The sequence below is a fragment of the Crinia signifera genome, chromosome 12, assembly GCF_055691185.1.
Source record: "Crinia signifera chromosome 12, ASM5569118v1, whole genome shotgun sequence".
Lineage (NCBI taxonomy): Eukaryota > Metazoa > Chordata > Amphibia > Anura > Myobatrachidae > Crinia > Crinia signifera.
The window spans coordinates 40923582-40941025 of NC_139228.1; the positions used below are offsets into that span (position 1 = coordinate 40923582).

The following is a 17444-nucleotide window of genomic DNA, read 5'->3' on the forward strand; positions in this document are numbered from 1 at the left end:
GGAACCACTGGGCACCAATGACAATCCTAAGCCAGTAATATATAGATTGCTGGCACATGCCAGCAATCTATATATTTCTGGAACCACTGGGCACCAATGACAGTCATAAGCCAGTAATATATAGATTGCTGGCACATGCCAGCAATCTATTTATTACAGGCACCACTGGGCACCAATGATTTAGTTATTAGGCAGTAATATATACATAGCTGGCACTGGCCAGCAATGTATATATTACTGTCCACCATGGGTTAAATTGAGCCGACACATAGCACAAATGTTGACGGCTGCGGGATTTGTACGCACCACTGGCCCCTCCCCCTCCTTTTATTATGTGTCAACAACTGTGGGTGTGCACCTTTTTAACCCTGAAAAGCCCATTAAAGTCATAGGCACTCATTTGTGCTGTAAAAACGTTTTGAAGAGCTAAAACGTTTTACCTGCAATGGGAATGGTACTTAAATGGCATTTAAAACTGTAATCTGCTGCAGTGGGAATGCTAAATACCGTTTAAGATTACCTGTAACTTAAAACGGGTCTGCAGTGGGAAAGCAGCATGATTTGGCATGGAAGATTTGCAGTTAAACATTTCCTCTAACAGCAAACATGCCTTGATCCAACCATTGAACATTTCTAAACCAGTTAGCCAACCAAGCAAAGAAAAGCATTTACACAGGACAGAACAATCGTTAGAATCCAACATTTAATCCGCAAGGGTATATTTTTCTATGTCATGCTTACCAGATGAAATCTTTGCAGTGTGAGCAGTATGTTGGTTGCCGGAGATACGTTGCCATAAACTTGTGCCCGTTCACTTGGTGCACCCTCCGTCTCATAGCCCTATGGCGTTTCCTTGTAAAGTGCCTAAGCCGCCGTCCATCCCGCATTGTTCCTACAAAGTCAGTGACAATGGAAGATCCGTTACAGAAGATATTCCATAAGTGCTATGTACAAATTTTGATAAATCACTTTAAGAGAGGGCTTTCTGGCATGTATTTCCATTTATCATGTGTGTCTATCATATAACCTAGTTACTGATATTTCAGTAGTATCTTAATAGTAACCAGTGCCGGATTAAACCCTATAGAGGCCCCTATACAATCGAAATCTCGGGGCCCATTCACAAATATGTTTAAGTATTTGATCAACCAACAGTCTAGGACAGTGATGGCTAACCTTGACACTCCAGTTGATGTTGAACTACACATCCCAGCATGCCCTGCTACAGATTTACTATTTGGCCATGCTAAACAACAGCTGGAGTGTCAAGGTTAACCATCACTGGTCTAGGATCTGTAATATAATCGGATATCAATGGTTTATGGACTTTAAGATGTTAATGGGTACATTACAGTAATAATACAGGATTTTCTATAGTCTTTAATGTAAAGTTTCCATTTCTTTGAGTTGATCAATTTTTTATTCTCTATCTTTTGGAAACAATTTAAGAATGATTGATTGTATTTTTATTTTTTTTAAATAGCACATCAATATGATTTTGATCCCTTAAAAATCACGGGGCCCTTAGGCCGGTCCCTACTTTGCCTATTTGGCGCTGTTTGGACCTACTTTAACTATTTGATGTGCACCTCAGGTATTTACATAGAGACCAATGTCTAACGAGCTCTTAAATATTGGAAAAGGCAATAACATCAGATCTTACACGTTACATAATAAATTCAGGCTTCAGTGCTGAAAAAGGCCAATAGATAAGTCTCAAAGGCATATAGAAGTCTATTTTATCTGGGAGGTATTATAAAAACCAGACACTTATGTTGTTTGAATGCCAGCGAAGAATAATAAGGTCTGGTATACTCAGAAGGTGACTTTCACAAATGCCTAGGCTTCTATTCAGTTCCCCTCCTCCTGCTTGTGGCGCTACTCCCTTTGCATTGTCCCTAGACCACCCTTCCCCACCACCACCCACAGCAGCCAATGACACTGGGTACACTGTAGCATGCATCTAGTAGTGGGTTTATCATAAGATATATAAGATCATAATATAGGTGACTGTAAAAATATAAAGCTAGAAGTCTCACAGGATGACAGCTCATGCTAGATTATTAACTGTGCACATGAAGTGGTCAGTGTGTGGTCAGTGTGCGTCACAGGAAATGGAACACTGAGTTTATTAGTATACACAGCAGAAGGCGGTCAGATCTATCATGTGTAATACACCTGTATAATAACTGCAGCTGTACATGGAATTGCAAAAAGTTATTCAAAGAAACCTACAAACTAAAATATCTTACTTAGAACAAAACACAGTATGTGAGACATACATTGTCAGTAAGTCGAAATCTACTTCTGATTAAGTATAGTGACTTGGTGGCAAATGTACAAAGTGGTGATAACACCCATTTTACCGCAGTTTTCCTTTTTCCAAAATGTATTAAGAGGCAGTCTATAGAGCAATGTTCTTCAACCACTGTGGCGTGGAACACTAGTGTGCCTTGAGCGGTTCTCAAGTGTGCCCCCAGATCTAAAGATACCCAAACCAGTTTACAGCCACCACCAGTTCTCCAACTGTTATTTACTGGTCTCTTCTTTTCTTGTAAGGGCCAATGGGGCAGATGTATTAAGCCTTAACAAGAGATAAATCCAAGGGTGATAAGGAGAGATAAACATCCAGCCAATCAGCTCCTTACTGACTTTTTTTCAAACAACGGCTGTAACATGGCAGTTAGCAGGTGATTGGCTGATTTTTGATCTCTCCTTATCACCCTTGGATTTATCTCTTGTTAAAGCTTAATACATCTGCCCCATTGTATTTTATTTTTGTTACCTGTGGGGACCAGTGTGGTTGTTTTTTTATATGGGGGCCAATAGGTTTGTTTTTTTTTCCCTGTGGGGGCCAATGTGTTTTGCCCTGTGTGAATCTCAACGTGTGCCTTGCCAATTTTAAAATCTTATTTAGTGTGTCGCAAGGTAAAAAGGTTGAAAATCACTGGTATAGAGAAATCAGAGGTCATCCCTGCAACATCTTTAGCCGCTGCTAATACAGCATACCAGGAAAACGTATCTCTTCATTGCTTTAATAACACGTTAGATACACGTTGCTCCACACACCGTCAGACGTCCTTGAGTAAGAATAGTCTGTTTTACACGCCAACTATTGCTTTTTCCTTACTCTATGGCATGTGCAACATGGCTGCCCATAAGCGATAACATACTGCATCAGCACAATGCTTCTATCAAACATACTGGCAGAGCAGGGGCGTAACTAAGTTTTTAGCGCCCCCCCGCCGGATGGTTTTTCTGCGCCCCCCTCGAACACCTCCCCCCCCCCCCCCCCCCGCCGCCCGCCACCTAACCTGACCCCCCTTCTTACACTTACCTGTCCCCGCAGTCTTCGTCTCGCCCGGCTCTCTGCCGGGACCTGCCTGACGTCACGGTCCCGGCCGGCTCCTGCTGCTGCAATGAAGACTGACTCTTAGAAAATGGCTGCCCCCATACTGCAGACAGAAAACTGTCTGCAGTATGGGGGCAGCCATTTTATAATAGTCAGTTTTCATTGCAGCAGGAGCCGGCCGGCCGGGACTGTGACGTCAGGCAGGTCCCGGCAGAGAGCCGGGCGAGACGAAGACCACAGGTAACTATACCTCCGCAGCCCCCCGGCGGCGCCCCCAATTTCTCTGCGCCCCCCCGCCACCGCGGGGGCTGCGGAGGTATAGTTACGCCACTGTGGCAGAGATTTCCGGATAGGCGAGTAACACCTCTCTGGTGACTCTGTAATACACTGCGGCACATAGATCTCTTGTACTGTACTATTGCTTTAATAAAGGTTAAACACTCTGATCCAGTTGTTGGAAATGGTATTGAAGAATCAAGTCGTTGACTAACTTGGTCATAGACTTTGGTGGATAGATGTTCTGAATACTTATCCAAATACTGTATGCAACAGCATGTCCAAATAAAATGGTACTACATGCATGTATAATGACTTCAGTGTATCATTGTGTTTGTCTGTAATAAGTGAATATATTTGAACAATGTTAAATCCATTTAACATTGTTGAATCTGTGGAATGTCCTCCCAAGCACAATAAGACTCTCCTCCAGTCTCCAACCCTATAAGCGTTCCCTAAAAACTCATCACTTCAGGCAAGCGTATAAAATTCCAGAACCAGTCATAGAACCTTGCATACTGGTGGAATCGATGCAATAAAGAATACAGTATCTATCCTTATGTATCAATACCTATTTCCCTATAGATTGTAAGCTTGCGAGCAGGGCCCTCCTAAATTTTGACTGTCTGTAAATACCCTGTTTGTTGTATCACTGTCTCCTTTGTAAAGCGCAATGGAATATGCTGCGCTATATAAGAAACGGTTAAATAAATAATAAATAAATAATAATTTAAGGAATAACACCATATTCCAAAGAAAACCAATGTCAGCGTGTTACTGCATTATGTACACACAAACTAGTGGTTAACAGACAGCAAACCAGCATTTTTACTACAATTAATTTCAATGGCCTATTCATTTTAATTGGAGTGTGCAATGCCTGTAAAACCTCTCCATTATAATGACTGGCGTAAAATCAGTCAATGACTCAGCCAATGCTGCTGGTGGAAAAGTTTTTAAGATAATGGATCAGTCAGTAGTTACATTGGCACATCAATCTGGTAGTCACCTTAAGAACTTCACCCCACACAGTACATCGGGATGGGTGATCTCTAATGCCCCCTTTACACCAAGGAATATACCCTACCTACAGAAATCATTTATGTTCTTTTTGGGGGGGCTGGGGGGAGGGGTATGGATTGTATGGTCGACCTAAAGATTGTCGGCAGTCATTAGGTCAACACCACTAGGTCGACACACTGCAAGGTCCACAGGGGTCTAGGTCGACATGGGACAATGTCGACGTGTCATTAGGTCGACATGGTCTAGGTCGACAGTCAAAAGGTCGACATGTTTTTTTCCCCCCGAATGTCGACACAGTCGACATGGACACAGTGATGGCTAACTTGACACTCCAGCTGTTGTTGAACTACACATCCCAGCATGCCCTGCATCAGTTTTAGCATGGCTAAATAGTAAAACTGTAGCAGGGCATGCTGGGATGTATAGTTCAACAACAGCTGGAGTGTCAAGGTTAGCCATCATTGCACTAGTGGATATTAGGGCATGAAATACCACCTGTCAGCACATGTTGGCTCAATAAACAGTGAAAACCCCCATGTTGACCTTTTGACTGTCGACCTAATGACCTGCTGCCCTTGTCCCATGTCAACCTAGACCCCTGTGGACCTTGCAATATGTCGACTTAGTGGTGTCGACCTAATGACTGTCTACCATCTTTAGGTCGACCAACTGACCGTATCCCAGGGGAGCACATGGGAGATTTGGTCTGCTGCTGCAGGGGAAGGGGGCTGGGGGGAGCACATGGGAGATGCTGCACTTTTATACCCCTATGTGTGCTTGAGCACTGAATATAACTTTTTGAAAACTAACTTTTCATGTCTTTTAATTTTTATTTAAATCATTGAGGGAAGGTTGGTTGGCAGTTTATCAGTCCTAAAATTGACATTTTTAATGTCATCCATAGGGAAAAGCAGGGCTGACCCAGGTTCAGTGTAAATGGTGCAGACCTAGGTCCGACCCAGGTTGAAGTGCTGTGTGGGGTATGAAGCTGGGTCCAACCCTGGAAACTCCTGTGTTCAAAGACTAGGGTCCGACCAGGGATTTTGGTGTAAAAGGGTATAAGGGAATAAATAAAGCCTTGATCTCCCCCCCCCCCCCCCCCTTCTCCTCCACAGTCCTGGAACCCTAGGCTGCAGCCTAAATAGTCTATTTGTTAATCTGACCCTGACAAGTAATATCACCATGCACAATCACAGTAATAATCTAACCATACAGAAAAAAAAGGCTCATAATAAAGAAAGCTTAGCAGTTATATGATCATTACAGAAGGCAAAATAAAAAGGGAGAAAGTATTAACATGTCATTTAAAAATGAATGCTATATTACAAGTTATTTAAAAGATATAATAAAAATAGCTCACCTTCTGTAAAGCTACCTATCAGCGTTATGGCAACAAACACTTTGCCCTCTGGTTCCAAATCAATCTGGGGAAAAAACAACAGAGAAACGATTGTTTATATACAGTTGCGTTAATTGCTTTTTATGCATAATGTAAACAGACATCTTCCAGTCATGTCACCTTCACAGGTAACTCTACATCACAGCACTACTGGGTAACCGCTATTCTGTATTACCTTCCTCAGCCTACTGTACATCCGGGTATGGATCATTGGGTCACCAGCATTATGGTCAACAAGCATTAGGTCGACATGAGTTAAAGTCGACATGTAGGAAGGTCAACATGACTTTGGGTCAACAGGTTCATTAGTTCGACATGGGTAAGGTCGACAGGGTCATTAGGTCGACATGGGTAAGGTCGACAGTGAAAAAAGGTCGACTTTTTTATTTTTTAACCGGAATGTCAACACAGTCAACATAAACACTAAAACGTAGCACCGCATTGACCTAATGTCCCTGTCAACCTTAAGACATGTCGACCATCATGCTGGTGACCCAATGACCGCATCCCATACATTCTACTCACAGAGGAGACAGGAAGTTTGTTGGCTGAACCAATAATGATGAGAATGGGTATGATCATTTCACCAGGAGATTGTGGCCCATGCCACATACTGTAGGTAGCACTAAGTTTCACCTACCTACTAACGCAATGCACAAGACAACAAGCGATACACTCCTGTTTGATTAAAGTGTCTAAATGACAGCTATACGGATTCCCCTACTGTACATATCATTATCTGTAACCAGATTTGTGCATGTCATAAGCTGAGCCGTACACTACTGTGATGTATCGCAGCAGCGTATGGCCATCCAACCCCCTTCGAGCCGCCCGGGACCTTCCCAGGTGTCCGGATTGCATACAGTGAATCACATGTCGTTCTTTCACTTGCAATGTATCGCATGCGACCCCATTCCCTGCTGCCGGGAGGGAGGTAAGAGTCGGAGGTCGGAACAGCTTGCACCCGCTTGGGACCGCACATCGGATCATATGTGAAACACATCCAATTTGGGCTGATTTATCTGACGGATCTGTCTGGATTGGGTGAAATCGGATTAGTGTAAAGGGCCTATAGACTTATGCACAGACATGTGGAATGGGTGTAAGTTAGCCTTAAGTAATGTCATAGGGATACGCTAACTGAAGTATCGGCAGATATCATTATTGGACCATAATGCATCACGATGACAGTCTAGTGCTGGAGTAGCCAACCCTAGTCCTCGAGAGCTACCAACAGTGCATGTTTTGCAGGTCTCCTCACAGAATCACAAGTGAGCTAATTAGCTCCATCTGTGTATCTTTTAAAATGCGTCAGTGATTAATGAGTGCAGCAGCTAGGTTGTCTGGAAAATGTGCACTGTTGGTAGCTCTCGAGCTGGGGTTGGCTACCACTGGTCTAGTGGCTCCTGATGACTGCAAACATATAACCCCTAATACTTAGGGCCTCATACAGCAAAGAAAAAAAATCATGCAAATGGGCAAAGCCATGCTGCATTGCAGGTGGGGTAGATGTAACACGTGCAGAGAGATTTAAATGTGGATGGGGTGTGTTAAAACTGAAATGTAAATTCAAGTGTAAAAATATAACGGTCTATCATCTGTGGGCTACATGCAAAAGCAGACAGTATTTGCCCTGCAGAGAAACAATATAAATGTATTTCCTTCTCTTGCATAGAAAGTCATTTTGTTTCTTGAACAAACCGTGTTGCTTTTTTGAATCTGGACTGAATTAAGGGTGATAGGGACACAATCATTAGACACCATGTGGTCAACATAACAATGGTTGACACGAAACGGCAGACATTAATTTTTCCCAATTTTTTCTTTTGTTGGACTTTTTCATGCTTTACGATCCACGATAAACTACAGTTGGGAAAGGAAACGTGAGCTGAGCGAAGCGATCCCTGCGAGGACACGTGCTGCACTAATTGGAGTCCATGTTGACAGGTGTCCATATTAACACCAACAACATGAACAATTCATGTAGATCTTTTTTGTGTGTCTACCTTTCTGATTTTTTGCTTGTTTTGTCCTTTCGGCAACATCAACCTTTTCCATGTCGACCTAGTCCATGTAAAAATTTTGATCCACTCCCCTTAATTCACTAGGGATGCGAATATAATTAGCATTAGTCTTACATTTTGTTCATCCGTTTGGATTACGCATTTGTGATTTACGATCCACTCATTACATATTCACTTCACACTGCTCCCGCTCATTACATATTCACTTCACACTGCTCCCGCTCATTACATATTCACTTCACACTGCTCCCGCTCATTACATATTCACTTCACACTGCTCCCGCTCATTACATATTCACTTCACACTGCTCCCGCTCATTACATATTCACTTCACACTGCTCCCGCTCATTACATATTCACTTCACACTGCTCCCGTTCATTACATATGCACGAGCAGGAGCAGTGCAGCGGCTCCCTACCCGCATCCCTGCCTGCTCTCCGGGGGGCAGCTGCTGTTGCCTATTTCCCGGGAGCACTCCCACCCCCACACACATTCCGGCGCAGGCAGGGAGACTTCCATCTCCCTGCCTGCCGCTGTCCCCTGGCTCCCTGCGGCGTTTGCCGTAGGGGTTAAAATTCGCAGTCAGGGGCAGTGAGCCCCTGCGGCGTTGAATAGGGCGACAGGGAGGGCTGACAGCGAATGCTCCAGCCCTCTGGAACGCGGTGAATGTGCAGCGAACCCTAAACAGGATTTGCTGCACATGCCGAGAATCGCCATTGAATACTGTCCCCTGAAGGAGAGGGTCAGGTAGGCAACTCTTTAGAGAGCAAATCATTAGCATTAGTCCATGCACCTTTCAATCATACAGTCTATATTTCTAACCACACACACACAAACTAGTTAATTACTTCTGAGCTAATTAAACCACACCACCTGGTGAAAACTGAAGCTGGCCATAGACTTGTCCAATTTTAGCCACTTTTCACCTGATTCCGATTGATCTGGCCCGAAATTCAAGGGGAACAGTGTCCGACGCGTGGCCCCCTGCACATTGTATCAGAGTCAGAGGTCATACCTGCTTGAAGGTTCGACCTCCGACATGAGCAGCATCCTGGTAGCGGGGAATGGGATTGAATGTGATTTATCGCATGGACAAGGACCACATGTGATATATCACACGTGATTCGGATGCCCCGGGAAGCTCCTACGTGGTTCAAGGGAATTATAATGCAAGTTCTCCCCATGACAAGTCGCAAAAGTGAACATACAAATACCACACAGATGGGGCCCTGTTTGGAATTGAACACACAACCACCATTGCTTTGGAACAGTAATGCTAATCACTGTGTCTTTATAAGAAAACCGGTTCGGAAACTTCCATAAGTCACATAACTATGTTAGAAATCCCAAGACTTTGTTATAGTAAAATTAGGAGTCTCCGTTTCAACAGTATGTCAAACATCCATATGACATACTGGCCATAGAGTATATTTCAGAAATGCAGAAAATGTGTTACATTGGCTTCTATTTATCTTCCACTCTTCCTTGTCTGATATTTATTGATAGGGTTTTACACTTACTGCAGTTTTTGTATCGAAGTCTATCGCTCCAAAATGATCCCATGCTTGTAAACTGGTGGGTATTATTTTTGGGTGCGAACGGGATCCCGACAGTCATTTGCCCGACGTTGGGATGCCGACTGTTAAAACACCGGCAGATGGGTTGCCGACGGCCACCGGCTATTCTCCCTCGTGGCGAGCCCGCAAAGGGGCTTTGTTGCGCTCGCCATGCTGCCAGTCGGGATACCGACGTCGGGCTAATGACTGTCGGGATCCCGACTGTCGGAACCCTATACCCCACCCATTATTTTTGGAATCCATGCAGTTTGCTTAATTTGGCAGTAAAATTATAGCCAACAACTGACTGGGCCAGGTGTCATTTTTATAATCCAGTGTTGGGCCCCTCAGTTCCTCCGCAGTGCTACAGTAGTAGTTCAGTGAGAAGCCCCTGTCTAGTAACTATGGGACCCAGATGCAAAGAAGAAACTGTAGTGATACCTATGGAGCAGCTGATAAACTAGTATTAGTAATACCCCTTTCACACCAGCCAAAATACCCGGGTTGACCCTGGGAACAACCTGGGACTAGCGCTGGTGTGAAAGGCTCCTGGGGCAAAATCCCGCACTGATGTGCTGAGATTTCAACCCTGCTAGCTAGCAGGATTGCTCCTGGGACCAGCCCGGGACACAGACTGATGTGAAAGGTACTTACCCGGCTTGCTGTCGCTGGCCGTGGTGATGGTAGTGAGCGCTGCCACTGGGAAGCCGCCGGGTCACTGCCTGGGGACCCCCTCCCGTTCCAGCAGCCGCTGAGGAAAGCCGCCGGGTCTTTGCTGTTTGCTTATGGAGCTGTGTCGCTAGACCCCCACCCAGTTCCGATTTAATTTATTAGATATTCCAATACTTTTCAAAATGGAATCGGCTACTGTAGCTTGAAAAACACAGACCCGATTCCGAGTCTTTTGCTGGTCACACGTCTGTAACATTATACACGTGACATGGCGCTACAAAGCCATTCCCCTGTTTACATCTGTGTCTTAATGTTCAAGTAGAGCACGGGTGTCAAACACAAGGCCCGCGGGCCAAATCCGGCCCGACAGACCTCGTCATGTGGCCCGCGCAGCCGCCGCCAGCCTTCACCTTTTATTCTCTTTTTTTAGATCTTTTTTTGAGAGGTATTTGCACTGCCGGCGGCCATGTTACTGTGGTCTTTTAAGATGTCTTCGGCCACAGGAACATGGCCGCCGGCCTCCACGGCTACGTGGAGGAGGGCCCGGCAGCCTGTTCCCTCTTATCGAGGCAGTGGCAGACGCTGGGTGGGGACGTCATGACGATGACGCCTCCCACCCACGTGTCTGCAGAGAGGAAGGAAGGCAGGCTGAGTTGGGGGGCCGCAGCAGGACAGGCCGCGGCGCAGAGAGTGGAATTTAAATTACTGGAGCCGCAGCAGCAGTAAAGGAGCCTGAGGGATAAAATACAGTAAGTTACATAAAAAAAAAATCTATCTGGTGGTGGTGTCATGGCATTACTTTTATATTATACAGGGGGAGCAGCCTGTGGTGTCATTATTATTGTACATGGGTTGCAGCCTGTGGTGTCATGGCATTATGACACCACAGGCTGCTCCCCCTGTATAATATAAAAGTAATGCCATAACACCACAGGCTGCTCCCTCTGTATAATAATAATAATGCAATGACACCACAGGATGCTCCCCCTGTATAATAATTTGTGTCATGGCATTACTATTGTTATATTATACAGCGGGAGCAGCCTGTGCTGTCATTGCATTATTATTTTACAGCGGCCCTTTGAGGGTGACCAAACTGCTGATGCGTCCCCCGATGAACTTGAGTTTGACACCCCTGAAGTAGAGAGAGGCCCATTTTTTAAACGTCTGAAGGTGCAGAAACACTGCCTGGTACATCTTTCGATGCACCATTGATTTTCCATCTGATTATGGCCTCCAACAGGAATGATTGATCATCAGTCCACCCTATTGCTGCCCATGCACACCTGCCGAAGTGATGCGCGCTCCTGGGCACATAACATTGTACAGTCCAAAAAGTATTAACTGCAGGTACTTTTTGGACTAGATCGCATCGTATCTAGTTTAAAACGCACGCTGATTTAGCCTATCGTATGCGTTTTGAACTAGATACGATATAGTTCAAATCGCACAGCATAGCATATCACTTCAGTGACACACCCACGACATTCCCATAACAAAGATCATCTCTGTGTATCTGTATAGGCCCCTCCCAATACAGTTCCAGTGTATTTCTCTACGAGCATGTCTGATATCATCACTGCGACTCCGTATGGCTATGAACACAATTGCTATTGAATACAAGTAAAGTTTAAAAAAAAAAATTGCACTACATCCAACATCAAGCAACAAAATATCAGGCCCATGGTAAAAAAAAAAAAAAACACCTGTTTTGAACACCCAGTCACACAGGACATATAGTATAGATAGCAGTCAGTTTCTGTGGGTGATTAAATGTCTTTACCAGTTCAAAAATTCAACAGTCTTTCACGTCAAGCACATCTTACTGTCCCATTAGTAATACTGCAGTTTCATACTCCGTGTGTAAACTAGGAGTACCGGTTAGGGGAAAACAAGATCATATGTTACTGCCCTGCCCTCAGAATGTCTGAAAACTTGTTGGGCAACTTTCTGATCTTCATTCCTAACAATCCAATTGCTTGGGTATCCACACTTCACATAACATACAAAATACATATTCTGAATATCATTTTTTGTTTCAAGCCATGTATTTACTTTTTATACCTATGTATATGCAAGAAATGCAAAGTTGAAGGTCATATTTGGGAAAAGCAGTGCGCAGGCAACGTGGGACTACACAGAACTGAAAAGTAATTGACAAAATAACAAGGTTGAAGTACAGAAGCAATATCATATTTAGCACAAACCTGCAGGGAATCCACAAAACACCAAATGTACAGGATCATATAATAAGAAAAAATAAACAGAAGTGTAAAATTCTCTATTTACAAACATAATGTCCTGAAACCCTTAAGTAAATGCAATCAAAATTAATCATCACACATCACATCAACCACCACAAGAAATCAAGCAAGACTTTCACTATGAATAACTTATCTATATCCATTATATAGGTAGGTATTTTGTGGTACTAGAAATGTCCATGGATTCCCTAAGTCTTTTGTTGTTTTTTTTTTTTTTTATCTAGTTCCCTCAGATTAGGTTCATAATTTGAGTCACTGGTCAAAAATCTATACAAAAGTAACTGTATTATTACTTTTGTATAGGTTTTTGACCAGTGGCTCATTTTTAGGAGATCTTCTCTTTGTCAATGGATCCCCCGCCCCCTCTGGCTTCCGCTGGGTCTATAGCTCATCCTAAAAATTCCTCTCCCTAAAAAATTATCGTCCCCTTCTCAGTCATCCTTCCATGTTTTATTGTTTTGTAATACCTTGCACACAAAAAGAACACATTGTGTACCCGTGTTTTGTTCTAGTCTCTCTAAAAATATCCTAGTCTCGAATTTCAGGGGCTCTCCCGGACTCCCAAGATAGTGGGTCAGCTCCCCACTTACTACATGCTACCCACTGATTCACGTTAGTTTCTTCATTCTCTGCTGTAAAATCACAGCACCGTGCCCCAACCGCCTCTGCCATGGTTACATAGATGCGGCCTCTAAGTTTACTCTTCCCAGAAGGGTTGTTTTCAAAGTTTTTTGTTCGCTACAGACTTAGAGTTAAAAAAAAAAAAAAACCCACCAACTTAAGACAGCAAGATACACATGGTATTGCATGTTACATTTAGGCCTGGTCTGTTGGTGTATCTATCGTCACAAAACCACAGCAAGTTGTTTGTTGAAATAGGTGATATCACTGTGCAAGAACAAAATAGTTGTGGGCAGATATAATATATATATATACACACACATACACGTAAGCCCACATGAAGCAAATGCTTCGAAAGTTAGTGTGCTGCCTTGTGATTGTCTCTGTTTATGCATGTGTAAGAGAAAGAGATGTAGTTTCACTCACTGCCAACAGATGGCAGTGTTTCAGAGACACACACACATTATATACATACACACATACATACATATGCTTATAGTTTGTGGTGTAGAAGCACAACAGCAGAGTGACACCCCAGGCAGGAAGAGGAACTGCACAGGTTTTGAAAGAGCCAGTGTGCTCGAATGATCACTACTTGTAGTGCTACATGAATGGGCACAAACAACATTTCTCTTACTTTATGAAGTGAACACATAGTACAATTATTATTACTTATATCATTAGAAATCCTTAAAGCTCAATGGTCCACCTCTCATTTTCTAGGTGTTCTGTGCAGCTGTATTTCCAGGGCTCCATTTCCCATTATACCTCCCAGAATGTCAGGCTGTGTGATGCTGAAGTGAGGGAGGGCACGGAAGGGAGGGCAGTGAGGGAGGGCACGGAAGGGAGGGCAGTGAGGGAGGGCAGTGAGGGAGGGCACGGAAGAAGAAAAAACAAGCTGGAGTCCATTCTGATTGATTCTTAAATGTATGCCCCATTTTAACGCTTCTAACCAACCAAATAAGCTGGGGTCCTTTTACAGAAACAGGGGAGCACAGTCCTTAAACACCACCTGCATGAAATACAGTTCCCAAAAATAATACTTTGATAAACCGGAGCATAGATGTACCATAGTGTTCCAAAGCCATCAAACCAGACACAGTTCTGCAATTTCATACTACATTATACATTTTATCCATGCACTGGAAGAAGATGACAGATATGTCATTGATCAATCACACATTCATTACCTTACCTAAAATAATGACTGAAATTAATCATAATGGTGCGTACACACTGAACGATGTATGCACTGAAAGACACTGGTGACCAATTTCCCTTAGTGTGATGGACGAAATATGTGATGCATACATTGAACGATTTGCCGAAAGACGATGAACGATCTAGCTTCAGTCTATATAGGCTTTTGTTGAAAAGGATACAAACTGAGCTGCCTGCACAGTCGTTGAACAACCAGTGGGTACGCACATCATCGTTCATAACATACACACTGAATGATATTTTGGTCAATATCGTGCAGAAGGGCCAATATTGATGCTATCTGGTGGCCATCGATACCGATGAGTGTCGGAGTGCCAGCATTGGCCGGGAGGGGCGGCATGGGGGCAGATCGAAGAAAGAATTGACTTGCTTTCGATACCGACACAGCGGGGCCGCGCATTGGGATCGAATCTAGATCAAATGCGGCTAACTGTGCGATTCAGGGTCATTTTCAATTCAATATGGATTATATAGTGCAAATTTAATTGAAAGGGATACTGTATCGCACCGTCATACTTTGCTTTATGCATTATATTTGTTTTTGTTATATTTTAACCTTATTTTTAACACATAACCAACTGAAACTTGAAGATGCACCAAGCTTTAAAAACTCATAAAGTGAAGAGTGATGAACCGTCAACCAATCCCCACAGCAAACAATAAGTCTGATTCAGACCAATGATGTGCAAAGTTGCAGACGACTGCGAGTAGTTAGCCGCCGACAATGGATCGCTACTTGCAATCCACTCGCAAATTCATACACAATTCACTAACCATCAAATGTTTTCCCTAGTCTGTGCAAATGTGCATAAAGGTCCATACACACTGGGGAGCTATGGCCAGCGTGTATGGACAGCGATGATGTCAATCATCGCTGCGGGGAAAGCCACTCAGTGCATACAGACTGAGCGGCTTTCCCCCTGCCCGGCGCCGACGGACGGGGGAGGACGGCTTTGTGTAGCGGAGCGCTATGCAAAGCCGCTCATCTGCTGTTATAACCAGCAGATGAATGGCTTTCCCGGCGATGTTGCGGGAGCGCGCAGCAGCGCTCACCGCTCATCGCCGGGGCGTACACACTGGGCGGCTTTGAGCTGAAAGCCGCTCAAACCTGCTGTTTTGAGCGACTTTCAGCTCAAAGTCGCCCAGTGTGTATGGACCTTAAGACTTACTCTTCCACAACTCTGCAATTAACAGATCAAGGTCAGTGCTGACGTCATACACCCTCCTTTAAAACACTTATGCATTTTTTTGAACACACCAAATAAAACGGTTTCTAATCTTAATATTGTGCAAAATAATATCTAATTGTCACATACAAAGTAGATGCTCTTATGGCGAATACTTGGCAGAATGCACTCACTGCACCCAAATCTCCCATCAGCCTGTGCAATACTCTGCTTCTTTGTCATCAATAACCTCAGCTGCCAGTTTTACTGTACATGGAGTTGCGTGACAACCAGAAGATTCGGCAGAGTCCTCAGCTGTTGTGATTAGTAAATTAGGCCCAGTGGAGAGCAAAATCTCAGTAAATAAAAATCACTGGATCACCACACATGGTTCATTTATGTTGTCTGACAAGAACAATAAAACATACAATGAACCCATTGAACGCCTCATTTGAATAATACGTTTATTTAATGGTTTCTAAGAAAAGGCGAAAAATGTATAAACTGCAAATAACTTATCTGACCTGATCACACTGATACACTGCTACAATGGAAACATTCATTGGAAACTTGTGGTCCACATGTTCTCAAACTTATGACTAGCTTCACAAATAGTGAATGTCAAGTGGGCGTAACCTTATTGTGTTACATTCAAACCATGTCACCATTAAATACAAGGATGAAAATGGATCTAAGCGTTAATTCAATACATGAACAACTCTATAGTTCAAACTATCTATACAGTACGTACGTGTGTGTATGTATATATATATATGTATGAGGTGCGGTCTGAAAGGGCCACCTCGGATCAAGCAACACGGGAGTTCAACCCTGGTAATGACCAGGGTTGAACACGGCTCTGACCCATGTCAAGTGCAGTGTGAACGGGTGCCTGGGTCGAGCGACCCGGGTCCTGTTCACAGTGTGGAGGAGGCAGTGCTGTCAGCTCCAAGTGCTGCCTCCTCCCAAGCCTCCGGTGATGCACCTCCGCTCAGCTCCAACCGATGTGACTAACCCGGCAATAAGCCGGGTCGGGCAAGGAGCTTTCAGACCACAAATGTCGTGTCGCTCTGGGGATGAGACCCATGTCCTAATCCCGGGTGTAACCTGGCATTTGCGGTCTGAAAACGGTATTACTCTTATATGTTTGTCCAGAGCAGGGGGTCATTGCTCCCAATGCCTAAAAGAGGCTGGGCGATAGGCAGGAAACGTGGGGATTACCTTAAGTGTTCTCTGGAATCTATTGTTACTGTGGAAAACCTGCTATGCTATAACTGAAGAATTGCCATGCTGTTACCTTGTATTCTGTCCACCGGCTACAAATAAAGAACAAAACTTTATTTATCCAGTCTATGTGATTCCTTGTCACAATATATACCTGTATAACTTTTTTTTACAATAACATATAGGGTTATTATGTGCAGTTCAGATAACCACCTCCCTGCCATAGTGAAATCCCGCCCTGTGTATGCCTGCAAAAGGCTTGTGAAAATGTTACAGGTAGTTGCACAGCTGCAAATCCATACAAAACTCATTTCCCATCAAATGATTTTCCCGCTGTTCGCTGACTGTGCGTAACCCAAGATCTACTCAGCCAGCGTAATAGATTCCGGCTGATCGAGGCCGGTCCCGACGTAATGCACCCTCCCGGAAAACTGGAAAGTTATATAAGAGAGCGCAGATCCATGTAGTAAAAATGAATCTGTATTTATAACACATAAAAAATATTTAACTCAATAGAACACATTAAACCAAAGGTTATACAACAGGGTATACAGCATCAGATCCACAAAACCGAATAATAAAATGATACTGATTGATGAGCACTATACCCAAACTCCTAGTGGTTAAGTCTCATTTATGATAGT

At 43.7% G+C, this 17444-nt stretch overlaps 1 protein-coding gene across 1 annotated transcript in view; it reads right to left on the bottom strand.

Annotated features, from left to right (window-relative positions):
• The window catches only part of PRKCH (protein kinase C eta), a 185796-nt gene that overhangs the window by 114498 nt on the left and 53854 nt on the right, over nt 1–17444 (bottom strand). Inside the window, exons 2-3 of the mRNA XM_083166713.1 lie at nt 6012–6075; nt 742–892 (exon numbers count right to left, since the gene is read on the bottom strand). Coding sequence (XP_083022839.1) covers nt 742–892; nt 6012–6075 — 215 coding nt within the window. The remainder of the gene's footprint in view (nt 1–741; nt 893–6011; nt 6076–17444) is intronic.